At 27.0% G+C, this 14,317-nt stretch overlaps 1 protein-coding gene across 2 annotated transcripts in view; it reads right to left on the reverse strand.

The window, feature by feature from the left end:
- Positions 1-14,317, reverse strand: part of LOC132932260 (ras-related protein Rap-2b-like) — a 96,030-nt gene that overhangs the window by 53,208 nt on the left and 28,505 nt on the right. Inside the window, exon 3 of one of the 2 annotated variants that reach the window (XM_060998535.1) lies at positions 11,065-11,510. In XM_060998535.1, coding sequence (XP_060854518.1) covers positions 11,065-11,510 — 446 coding nt within the window. The remainder of the gene's footprint in view (positions 1-11,064; positions 11,511-14,317) is intronic. The other variant, XM_060998534.1, reaches the window with a different exon arrangement.

The raw sequence follows: 14,317 nt of genomic DNA on the forward strand, positions 1-14,317 counted from the left end.
AGCTAAAATCATGATTTGCCTTATTTCATATGAAAATTAAATTTAAAAAAATTAATTTAAATATTTCAAAATATACATAAATGTTGTTTTTTTCATATTTTATACTTACTCTGCAGTTAAGCGGGCATTAACAATGGTTTAATTTAAAGCTTCTGAAATCATTAAACTACATTATATATTGTTAACTATAGGTTTATATTAAAAAAATTACAAAAGTCCAAGTTAACTTTTTTATTCGTTTTAATTCATCCCATCTTGTAGGTGAGCGGTAGAAGGTATTTTATTTTGATAAATTAAAAAAAACCTTTCAAGTATAATATAATACCATTTTTTTTAAACGTGAACTCGTACAATGCTCGTAAGACATCTTCCACATTATACAGTGCCAAAAATTGTGTTCAAAGAGAAAAATATTATATAATGGACGTGACCGTTAAAACTATTTAGTAAAATATTTAGCTTCATATTCATTAGCACGGATCTCAAACAATTAAAATAATATTAAATTTGGTTGTGCCGTTCTTTTTTAAAATATATCTAAAGCGAGTAAAATATTTTATAATTTAATTATAATGTTTAAAATGCGTTAATTGTATAATACCCTAAAGGTACGCTTTTCCCGAAGCGTTAGACAGAGGAAAAGACACCGATCATGTCCCAACGTGGTGTTGACGTTAGGTTAGTCCATACGCTCCACGGGGAAAACGTACTTTAAAGGTTGTCATTTTATTAACTTGATATTTAAAATATAAGATATGCATCATTAATATGAGTAAGTAATTTTATGGTATTGTGTGAGCTAATACTTTTTTAGATATTTGTATACGGTCGATAAACTACTTTGAATCTATCGTAGTACCTTATTGTAGGTCGTAGAACAACTTTTAGAATATTTATCGAATCAAACCGTTCAATACTTAAGTAAAGATACGATTTAATTCAAACAACATTTAATAATTATTTTTAGCTCTAATTCAAACATTTAGAAAAATGTGTCAAATCAGATTTCGTTATTGCAGAATTTATTTACAGAATGATTGTATAGTCATAACAAAATGCATATGTTGTATAATGAGACTATTTAAGTATATAATTAATTCATAATACTATTTAATAATATAATGATATTTAAGAAGAATTGTTTAAAAAACTAAAACTCGAATATGAAGGTACAACTTCTAATTGACAACGGTGGAGAGTTCAAAACACATTAATTTTACTTACAACTTTAAAAGAGTTGCGTTTTTAAGTGGAACAGATAAACATTTTTATAAAATCAATAGCTTACTCTAATTATACTGAAACATAGGCGTAACTACAAAAGTCTTATACATGCTTCATAAAGATAATATCTACAAATATCAATATCATCATGACAGTTTCTACGAAATTTTAGCTCGTATAATAACACTATAACGATTAATATTAATTGTATATTATTATAATTTAGTTGAAGTGATTTTTAATACCAGTAGTTTCATTTAACACTAGATTAACACCCCTCTTTAAGTCAAAAAGTCTGCGCGGAATTTAAAAATTATGTTATACTACTTATACTGAGTAATTTGTACTTATAGTTGAAATAAATAACTTAATGCGCGTGTGGCACGTGCGAAGAAAGACACTGAAAATAAATTAGCTTTCGAACCAAAGATTTGGGCCAAAAATAAATGGTAAAAGTGAAAATGGCACAAAACGACCAAGAGAGCAGTTCAGACTACTGTCCAGCCGACGTAGGAGCGGAAAAGATTTATCACTATTAAGAGTAGAAAATGGAGAGGACAAATAGCGTATGTTATGGAAAGATGGAGGCGTTTGGTTGTTGGAGTAAGAGACATAAATGGCTTAAGAGAAGAATAAAAATATATTTATGTGACAATTTGGAAACCTTTGTATTATAATTTATTTATTTATTCAATTCTTAATACTCAATGGTCAGGGAATAGAATACGGCTTATAGTTAGGATTTATGTTGAAATTTCTAATTCCTCAATAACCGAGAATAGTTCCATTGGGATTGCCGAAAAGGTTTTTCCGTATAAAAAATTCGATACGGTAACCAATAGGCGATAAGTAAGGCTGTAAGGTTTTTGCAGTTGTTAAAAGTTTTGACTTCAAATTGAACACTTTTTTGTCATTTATGCTGCGTCAGACAAGTATGATAATTATTACACAATAGTGATATAACACTAATCAAAAAACTCTGAAAACGAATACTTCGAGAGATTTTATTTCGAATAAGCCATTTACAAAAATGAAGAAAAGGAATCGACTCGAAAATGTTTTACCATATCCTTTTATACATATATAATATATAATATTGTTATATTTATATACTTATACACACACACACACACACATACACACACACATTTGTATAGGTAGCTGACGTTGCAGATGTACCGACAAAAATAATTGCACGAAATAGGTTGTCAATTCCCATACACACTCGCACACATACATAATATATATATATATATATATATATTTCTATATCAATTTATAGTCTTGACAAAGACGGAGGAGATACGCGATTTTCTTTTGTACGACAGCTCAACTCGCGCACATGAATTTTCTCATCGTTCGCTTTTCATTTTCTTCTCGACTCGTTAAAATAATAATAATAATAATAATAATAATAAAAAAAAGATGAAAAATAAAATATAAGAAAAAAATTCGTTTGAACTTCAGTTCATCACGTCCGCGTATACTTCGTAAATGGATAAAGTATAATATATTATATTTATAGGTATGGCCGTGGTTAAGGCGTACTTATAACACAGGAACCTGCATAATGTTATATATTACTATATACTTATTGTAAGCACCTCCGCCGCCGCCGTGCAACCGTCGGCCGCACAAACAACCGTTTAATTATTATACGATATGATACGCGCCGAGGATTACTGCCGTGTTCACACTCTCGGTTAACCATACAGTTGACGCATCGCGTTATACGGTATACCCGGTTTTAGGTATAGACTATAACGTCCACCAAGCGGGCGAGTATTATATAGGATGTGTGCAGACGTGCAGTGTGCACGGTTTTGCGGCATCGCCCATCAGTCGCTACACCTACTGCTATTATATTGTATAATATATTAATATTAAATATATTTTTATTAATATCATATATTATGTGGATATCGTAATTTTATTCGTACACGATTCGCGCACAAAACGTTTTATTCGATGAACGAGTCCCTCGGGGGGGAAAAAAATGAATATTTATCACGTCCGACGCAATTTTTAGCAACTGCAAATTTCGCCACTGATTTATTAGACGTTAACGCCGCTGTGTTTATTTTCCACTTCTATTATTGTTGTTGTTGTTGTTGTTATTATTATCAAGGGATGGTTTTAACGATGGAATTTAATTTTTATATACTTCTATTGTATAATATATATGTACATGTATTGTATTAAAACGTTATGAAAATATATAATTGGATAGTTTTACGGTATGGGACGTATCATGATTTTTTTTCTTTTTTTTTTGACATGAACTAAATTGTAATTTAAACTGTACTGCATGAAAGATAATTGACCATTTATGCAACACTTTGGTTTTTGATAATGCATAAATGAATATTTTTTTCCACTTCCACGCTACGCTGACACGAATAACGTTGATGTCAGATTAAATCTATATTTATCGACTAAAAAATGAATAATATACAAAATGAAGTTTAAAAAAATGAATGAAGTTTCAGGGAATTTCAAAATGAATGGTTTCGTTTCTATAGAAATACAATTTGATTAAATATTTTTTTCCGTTTCAGATGTATCTAATTTTTTAATACCTTATATCGTTGTGACTATACATAAATGTAGATAGGTATCCTTTAAATATAATGTCTCAATATTTAAGTTCATCTCATATGTTAAAAATGTTTAATATGATATTCAATTTCAACCATTGAACAATATGCATGCATGTTTTAAATTGTAAACCGACTCATGAGTTATCACTATTCATAAATTGTTTATACTTGATTATTTATCATTAAATTTAAATTTAATATGATATACAAAATTTACTATCAGTATTGGCTTAATATCAGTTTAAAATAACACGATTTTTTAAATCAACAATAGGTACTCTCTTTTGTGAATATAATTGCCCTTCCGGTATCATCATACTTAAAATTGAAAAATAATTAAATAATTTTCCTACATATATTTTATATTTTTATTGAATAATAAACTCGTTTTCATATCCATTCTGTCGCAACCCAGTTAAATTATAATGTATTTTAATTTGTAGTTAAACTAAATATTAAAATATTTCCCAATCTTTTGATTTGTTTTGAAATAATTAAATACATTAAATTAATGTTTATTATAAATAGGTTCTCTAATTGAAGTTATATATTATGCATGAATCGTATGAAAATACAAGGAAAACGTGAAAAAAGTTTTACGATTTGTGTATTCACATTATTGTTGTTAGGGTTGAAATAAAAATGAAAAGGCTAAAACATAGTAACGACTTTTGTATTTTTAACCTAAATATTTTCAACCAGACGTTTCTTTATTTTCTTAAATATTTTATTCAGTATTTTTATTTATACGATATCACTGCAATTATGCTATACCTCACCTAAATATTCTTCTTCAAAAAAAATACATCTATCATAATAATATGCCAAGCGTTTCACAACATTTTGTGTTCGAAATGACATTTTTTTAATTAATAACAAATAACGATTAAATAGATTAAAGCGTTCGCCGAATACAATAGGTATTCGTTTTGAAATATTATGTTACTTAAAAGTTTATTGTATCATCTTAAACTACATTCATAACAGTTGGCTTAATGCACGTCTTACTATACTGATTAATATACGTCCGCCTTGTATATCGGGTGTTATTCCCTTAACAATAAAATATGAAACTTACAAGTCCTTCGTTCGTAACCTACTTACATTGATCATAATTTAAATTTATTAGGAAACAGGGCAATATAATATTAGTTTCTACAATCTTTATCATTATTATTTATTTTTTTTTTTTACTCGATCCTTTGTCAATGCGTATACCTATTTCATATTACAATGTGTATTATAATTTAGACAACAAATTCTTCCTTAATGATCGATTTTGTTCATCACTTAATTATGATCGTCGATGCTTTAAATTTATAATTAATTTAGGTTAGTATCATTCTGTCGTAATCACTAATCACTGCATGACCGTGTATTAGGCCTATGATTGATTAATTGAAATTTAACAATATATATTGAATATTCTTTCCCTTCCATTAGCATCACTGTTTAATAATAATTAAATAAATCAATAGTGAATCAGGAATCTGACTATCTTTCAATTATTTAAAAAAGTTAGTTTATTGTTATCTAATATCCTTAGTTATTAAAAAAAAAAAAAAAAAAAAAAAAAAATGATAAAACACAGTTTATAGATTATGGGTACCTATATTTTTATCAAACACTGCAGTGAAGTTTTTATTGTTACTATTGAATACTACTTGAAAGTTATAATTTGTTTATAAATCATATAATACATCGTACACAAATCATTTAAAATACTTTTGAAACAACTATCATTTCTTTAGTTTTTAGTTTTTAGAAGTATTATTTCGCGAGCATTATATGATTTTTCTTACGTAAAAATGTTTAATTCTTTTGGGTTATTCGTTAATCCATTTTATTTATTTTTATTTTGACATTTACAAGCGATAAACTATAAAAATTATTTATTCAGTTTTCGGTTTGACGTTCTTCTTCCCCGAGGATTTCAATTTTCCCTTCTTTTATTTTTAATTTTTATTAATGATTTACATTTTTTAAATTCTCATCAGCTCTTATTATTTACAAATGACCTTAAAGTATTTAAAGTAATTTCCTCTGAGAATGATTTTTATTAATGCGGGAATTTACATTAAGCATTCAAAAAATGTAATTCTAGGTATAATTTATTAGTTATTTACTAGAATTTTCCTCTTTTGGTGTTTATTATTTTGGTTAGTTGTAAATACATTTTACATATTATTGAATTTTACCAAAGAAAAACTTTAGAATGTACTAACTATCAATTTCAATATGTAAAATATTATTTACTATTACATTCTTAAATAATTAATTAGTTACTTGATTTAAAGTTGTCCTATCACAAATTGTATTTATTGTGTCTCGAAAATTTTTTATTACACAACAATTAAGAATGGTTATTTATACTTGAGTAGATCTTAATATTATTATGTTTGTTCGTTGTCCCATAAATATAATCTTTACAATCTCTCATTTTTTAACGGATTTTTAAAAACTATTTCATTAATTTATCGATCACATTTATTATTAATTTATATTAATATTGGATATCATTAAACCATAAACAATCATTAAAAATTCAACACAAATTAATGGTCTCTTAAAAATGATTAAGAAACTGATGGTTAAGTTCTTGAGAATTATTAAATTAATAATGTTTCAATGCAACTGGATATAAGTAATAAGTATATTAACTATTGATAACCCATAGAGTTTTAAATTGTTAAATTTTCAATAAAACTAATGTATCATTAATATCGATAATTCATAATTTTATAATCTATATAAATGCTTAATAGGATTTAATAATTTAAATTTAAATAGGTATGGACAAATTAGAGTTAGCAAAAGATATAGACGGGAGTTAACATTAAAGAAACATTGCCTTAAATTGTTTTGGTTTTTTTTTTATCGATTCCCTTCTTTCATTATTTTTGGTGGTTTCTGTTAAACGAAACTGGAAAGACAATTGTCTTAAATGAGTGGTCCGGGTCACAAGACGGATTAGACCAATTAATTTATCTGTAGATAGCTTACAAATGGGAGGGCAGTAGATAATAAATCTTGTAGGCTGAATTCTTTTCGTTATCGCGATCTTTAATGGGTTTAATGCTGCACAATATTACATCTGTTATTCATCCATCAATTGTATATCTTAGATTACTCAATCGATTAAAGTCACTTTAAAGTTTATCCTTTTGAATTGTTCTATACAATTCAAAAATCGTGTTATCGTTGGTTTTTCTTATTATCCTTTATAAATGGTAAAAAAAATTCGTTTTGCTAGTTTCATATTTTAACAGACGTAATTATTATCATTAGTCAATAACGACAATAACTATTTAGAAATATGTACAGTCTACCACTGTGAAATAGATCTACGAATATAATAAACACAATATTACAATATTATAATAAAATATGTTTATAATAGGTATAAGTACTTGTTTATAGTAACAGTCTATATAAGTATTTATAAATATTTAATTATCGAGTATCAAATGCACATTATTATATGTTATAGAGACGACACTGTTTGTTGTATAATTTTTGTGAAATTGTAATTGAATTTGAAATTGTTTTATACCAAAATAACACATTGAATATTGAACGTTTTAAATCAATAAAAAGGATGCGCACAACTTTTGAGTACTTTCAACGTGTTTTCTATGTAAAATAAAACAACAACATATTATTTTAAAAACAATAGTTTTTTGCTTTCGCTCTAAATCTAGGATAGTATAATATATACTGCTGTAAATGTTCTTATTGCAAAATAAACTAAATACTTTTCATTGCAAAAAAAAAAAATTGCAATAATAAAATAGATTTATTGGCATTATTTTCCAAATAAAAAGTAACTAAAAAATCTAAATTTATGTTCGGAAAAATAGTCAAACTTGTTTTGCTGTTTAATAAATAAATAAATAAATAATTATATTTATATGCATTTTATAATTAACGTTGTTATGAATTTTACAGTATGTTCTGTTAGGCGCCATATATATATTACGTCTTAAAGACGCATAGCTTATGTATAGCTGCTTCGAACATAAAATGATTTTATAATTAATTGTTTTAATTTTGAATATTCTCCGTTAACATTTTTATTGTTAATCTTATTACAGTTAACTTATGTCGTTATGGAGTGTCTGATGCATAAATTATAACTTAAAATGGTATAACTTTTGACTGTGTTATCGTAAGCTAATGAACTAAATATATTTTTAATTTCTCAGAAACTCTAACTAACTACACAATCTGTTTCTGGATAATGAAATATATGATATTTTTAATATAAAAAAGTATCCAACCTTCTAAAACTCAAGTTTACCAATTTGTATTATTATTATTTTGGTATATATTTATTCATTAAAATGAAGTAAGTCAACCTCAACAAATTAATGAAGGTCATGATTTTACATTTTCATTATAAGATTTTTGTTAATTAGTATATTATAGTGTTATTCATAATATTAATAACCATTATAATAGGTACATCAGGAGTGAATAAGGTAATCGAAAATCATTGAAATACAAATTATGGTTTTTGTTATGATTAACAAGGCTACAATTATGCATAACTGTGTGAACATAATATATTAACAGAACATTTTAAATTATCTTTATGGTATCGAATACAAATATTAAATACTTTAGTCGATTTACTTACTTAATATTATCCAGTACTAAGATATCAAACGATAAATACAAGTCATATTTTATTATTTTTTTTTTTTCAAAAATTGACCATTACAATAATATTATAAACCTTGAAAATTTAGGAATAAAAAGGATTCTTTCAACATAATTGCTTAGTCACGAACTGAGAAATGTTTTCTACAGTAATCTTTAAACAAATATTAATGACATGTTATGCGTTATGTATTATCGTATTATAAAAACTCTCATTAAGAAATGGACATTATAAAACAGGTTTTAAAATAAATACCTACACATTATATTATACAAGTGTATGGCGTATAGTTTAATATTATGCGTTATACCCACTGGGTGACATTTTTTTAATACGGAGACAATTTGCGAATGTAGAAGTATTAGAAGTATTAAAGTGTATCGAGATTTTGGGTTTTTTAAATTATTTTTCACTGTCACAATCCCATTTAAAATTTTAAACCTCTTGCTAATGGATGTTTGTATAAGTATTTTCCTACGCGTGACAATGGATCGTTTCAGCATTCGCGTACTATATATAACGTCGTCTTTAGTTTTATGTCGTGTCGTTTAGAGACGAATATCTGTGGTCGTTCCGTGTGTCAAGGGATAGCAAGAGTTGGCTTAGACGCCTGAATCTGATTGATAGTAGATTTCAAGAGGATTTATTGATTCAAGTTAACAATTTGCAAGTGTTTGATAAAAATATATATTTATTTGATTCAATCATCACTCGTTACTTTACATAAAGATTTCATTCGTAGATAAAATATCGTAAGAAATCTTTAAGAATGAAATTGCATTTTTCATTTATGTTAAATCTTATTTACGTCCACATTCCGCATAGACAAAATTGAATAATCCAAAACATAAAATGTATAATATTATCTAGTTTGAATTTATCAATGTATTCCAAAACCTAATAATGCATGTCTATGAAATTCTCCCCCTCGTGGCTCGTATTGTCCAATTATCTCCAAACATTTTAATACTTTAAAAATAAGTTGCAAATATTTTCAAACATTTAGATGGTTAGCAGAAAATCAGATAACATATTAGCTGTAAGGCTCCGTAAAGTAAATACACAAATTCTAAAAACTAGTTAATTATTATAATTAGAAATATTTACAAAATATTGGTGTACAACCAAAGATAATTGAACAATAATATGACCCCACAAAATTCCACTGACATGCATAAATGGGATATATGAGTATTTATTTAATATATACATGTATATATTACATAAATACTCATATATTCCATTTGAATTCCACAAGGCTACATAGATTTCAAAACAGACATCCAATGTATAGACCTAATTTATATACTTAAGCCAAATTGTTAATTTACGTTAAATATTTTAAAAGTAGTAATTATGAAAGTCCTTATATTTAGACAGGTAAGAGGTATAAGCGTCATGTAGTTGACGGGTGGGTTTAACTCTTTATACAGTACAAAAACAAACTGCATGTTAACACGTCCGTATACGAACTTATACAAGTGTGCTCTGATCGTGAATATGTCATATTCGTATAATATTATAATAACACCATAATTAGATATGAATTCGGTTAAGAGATATAATAGGTATACATATATTATTATTAGATCCATCGCGTGTATTTAAACTATGATTTTAAACGTGTGAGCGAGCCTATAGTTATACTAAATATTATTGAATAGCACGTGTAGGGTACCTATTATGCTCTGTGTGGTTTGTATTCAAATTGCGTGCGTGGAGCGAACGGTTGCAATTACAGACAATAAATGCATCACTGATTGCAGAAGATGAATGCATAGTGTTGCAGTAAGACAATGTTTAATTCATAATAACATATATATATACTCTATAATTCTATATAATGCCTCACTTAGGCAAGATACATGATATATATATATATATATATATATATATATTTTAAATTATCTATTTAAATACTATATCAATGTATGTTCTAATAATTTCACAAGTTCCGATATATAATCGTTTTTTATAACTTATAAATATTGAATATCCCCAATTCCTACGCCCATTTCGCATTGATTATTAAACGTTCTATGGTACACGTAAACACGACTGCTTCGGATCTCGCATACAAAAAAATTCTACGAACTGATGATCATTTTTAAAGAAATTACTGTTTATTGAAAAAAAATAAACGTTATTAATTGATGTGAAATAAATTTTTTCTATAAATAATTATATTACCTAACAATATAATATACCTCTTGGAATAGCCGCTGCTGTGGATAGAGGATAAATAAATTCTTAAAAGTTGTAACGCCGAAAAGCAATCACTAAACACTAAAGATATTGCTGATAGGTATAGTTGAAACTTGAAATTACAAGCGCTAAAATGTTTTTACTAACTCGGAGGACTTGTACCTTCGTACATACGTGCCACATATTGTTTCCTATACAAATCAGCATTATTTATTGTTTTTGCAATCCCCCGAAAGATCAAACTTGAACATATGATTAGCCTTTGAAAAACACGTCCAGTGAAAATGTCAAGGCTATAAGGTATATTATTGTATAATAGTATAATTATTTAATTAATAAATCGTGCGTTCTATATATGAAGGTTGTATTTACCTTTCGGTCGGAATTAGCCAAGTCGAGCTTATTGCCCACCACGACGATCGGTACATCTGCCGTGTGCTTGGTCTCGATGATTTGGTCTCTGATGGCGGCTGCTTGTTGGAACGAATCAGGATCGGTGACAGAGTAGACCAACACGAAAGCATCTGCCGACGAAATGGACAGGGCGCGCATTGCGGGAAACTCGTATGCGCCGGAAGTGTCCAGTATATCCAAGTCGATCTTCACGCCCTCCACCGTGAACTGGCCATGGTGCATTTCCTCCACAGTCCGCTTATACTTGGACGAAAACTTCCGGTACAGGAACTGTGTGATCAGCGACGACTTGCCTACTCGCGCTGCACCCATCACTACGATCTTGTGCCGCGTTACGTCGGCCGGGTCGGACGACGACGATGGTGGTTGCAGCTGGTCGTGACCGCCCTCAACGCTACCACTGTGTAAACGAAAAATATTTTATTTTTGTTAGGTTTTTTTTTTAACACGTGTGATGAAAAAGATCGGACTATTAAATGTGTCCTTAAAAAATCAAAATATGGTGCATTTTAGCACCAAAAAACATTTAAATATATAATGTTATACACCTAATAATAAAAATTATAATAATATAATAACCTTAAAATCCTTAATATAGGTATGGAAAAAAATAACGAGGTGTGGTGTTGCAAAAACTAGACATACCTAAATCGTGATAAGTTTATTTGCTTTTTAAAATATATCATTATTATTCTTAATTCACATTAATAGTTAGGTGCCTACAATATGCATGCATAACAAGTTGGTAAACGTACATAGATATATTTTTTTAGTAAATTCATAATTATTCAAATGGTAAATACAGTGGTCAATGACGTATTTCAGCACGACTAGTATTTGTAATATTTTGTACCAAAAATTCAATCTATATAATCTTAATATTCTTCCATGGTTATGCTAAGAATTTATTGATATATCGTTTATCGAACACTACCATTCACGTTTTTATCATAGTTATATATTATGTGTCAGTTTGAACGAGGAACTGAAAAATTGAATCTGTCTTGTCTGTCAATTCCACATTTAACGTAGCGAAAAGTAGTTTTTAACTTACAATAGTGCGAGTCCTTGGTTAACATTTAACTTCCTACGTAGACCTATTATACGACAGATTATAGAATTACATCGTTTTAAACTAAATACGGATTAAAAGCTAAAATATTATTTATTATTTAAAAGTTTGAGTATCATGATGGTCAAGTCCTAATCATTATACTGGGTATGTATTGTTTCCACCATCAGCCGTTTCCGCCTATTTAAAAAAGGTTTGATTGTTGTTTCCGCCAATCTACCTGCTACAATAAAATTATTATTATACTTAGACTAGTTATATTGCATATTTTTCCAAAATAATATTTTGTTAACTCAGAAATACATTATGAAGTAAAAAAAAGAAAATTTATTTTTCGTTATACTCCGTTTGTATAAAATCTAATATCATTATATATATAGGTAACTTATGTATAACATTTTTGTATATAAATCGATAATACTGAAATTATAGTACAGAAAAGAACGTTTTGTATTCCATATAAAACTCTTAGCGATCACAACTTATTTTCTACATATACCATACAAGGTATATTGATCGCGTGATATGATACGTTTATGATAAAAGTATAAAACATGATCCTTTCGTGTAGGCACTAAACTGTAGTTATTCTATAACATTGTAGTGTTTAATATTTACAAAGTACGGCATACATGTTTTTATGAATTCGTCAATTGATATACTACTAATTACTTCCATAATTGACACTATGGAATTTGTAAAAAATAAAAATGGTAAAAAAATTTTAGTTTTGGATAAATTTAACCATTATTTAACTGAAAACCGATGGGGATGTTACATAAAATATTATTCCGCTAGTGTTTAGACCAATAAAATAATTGAAATATGCTAAAAGAAAAAGTAATTTTTTTAATTTATTTTACAGCGAATTTTACATGCAATAATATATGATATTAATATTGTATTATTATAATTATAATTAATTTACATACAAGAGATTATAATCACAGGATATGCAGTTCAACCTATAGGCAAATAATATCTTCGACATATTTAGGAAAAGCAATTGCACATATAATTCAACGTCTAAAAAAAACTATTAACTTATATTCACCTAATCTTAACGTTGATATAAACACACGGGATATTTCAGATCTTAGAAAATATATTTATCGAGTAAGATATAGAACTTCACCAACAAATCCAACTTGCATGTATGAGATGAGTAGGTACATGACGTTATTATTTTTATAAAACCCGTAACTTCTAAAAATGAGAACTTATAAATGATTAATGATACAAATACAAATATAATGCATGGTGGAAAGTTATCTAACTACTGTCTACTGTGCACTTTAAGTTAACAGTTCTACAAATAACATTCAACTATAAGTATATTTTTAAAATTTTTATTGAAAATGATAAATAATTTAATTTAAATAAATAGCATTAATTTAAATATTCTATGCAATTAGTCTATTATTAAAATACGCTAGGACTAGAAAATTTATTTGATTTTAAAAACAAAACATTTATCGAGATATTTATGTAATATTAAGTTTGTTTCATTTAATTATTATTATGTATTTATAATATAATGTATAATACATAAGTGACTTTTAGTACGACTTTTTTATTATTATTATATTTATAGAAACTAAGACAAAATATTATATGTATTTATGTATAAATGAATTTTGCTAAAACTTTTTAATTATTAATTATCATTATTATTATTATTATTATTATTATTATTATTATTATTATTATTATTATTATTATTATTAATAGTACTTATTATTATAGTTAGCAATACAAAACATTGTCATATAAGCCAATATGCACAATTATTTAAAATTAAAACTCAAATATACTTTTAAAAAAAATTTATAATAAATTTAATTATATTAATACGAAACTAAATGCAGACAAAAATGTTATAAAAGTCAATATGAATGTTGTATTGTATATTTCTGAATATAACAAAATATTATTTTGGAAAAAATGGAATTTGAGTATAATAATTTTACCATAACAGGTAGATTGGCGGAAACGGGAATCAAACCTTTTTTTAAAAATGGCGGAAGTAGATGATGACGGAAACGGTCATTTCAAACTTTGCCGGAAACCGGTAATTCCTATTATACTTCAGTCCCTTACACCCTATTCAAATAAAGTGCTTAAATATGATGATTCTAT

This window comes from Rhopalosiphum padi, chromosome 1 (genome assembly GCF_020882245.1).
Source record: "Rhopalosiphum padi isolate XX-2018 chromosome 1, ASM2088224v1, whole genome shotgun sequence".
NCBI classification, from domain to species: domain Eukaryota; kingdom Metazoa; phylum Arthropoda; class Insecta; order Hemiptera; family Aphididae; genus Rhopalosiphum; species Rhopalosiphum padi.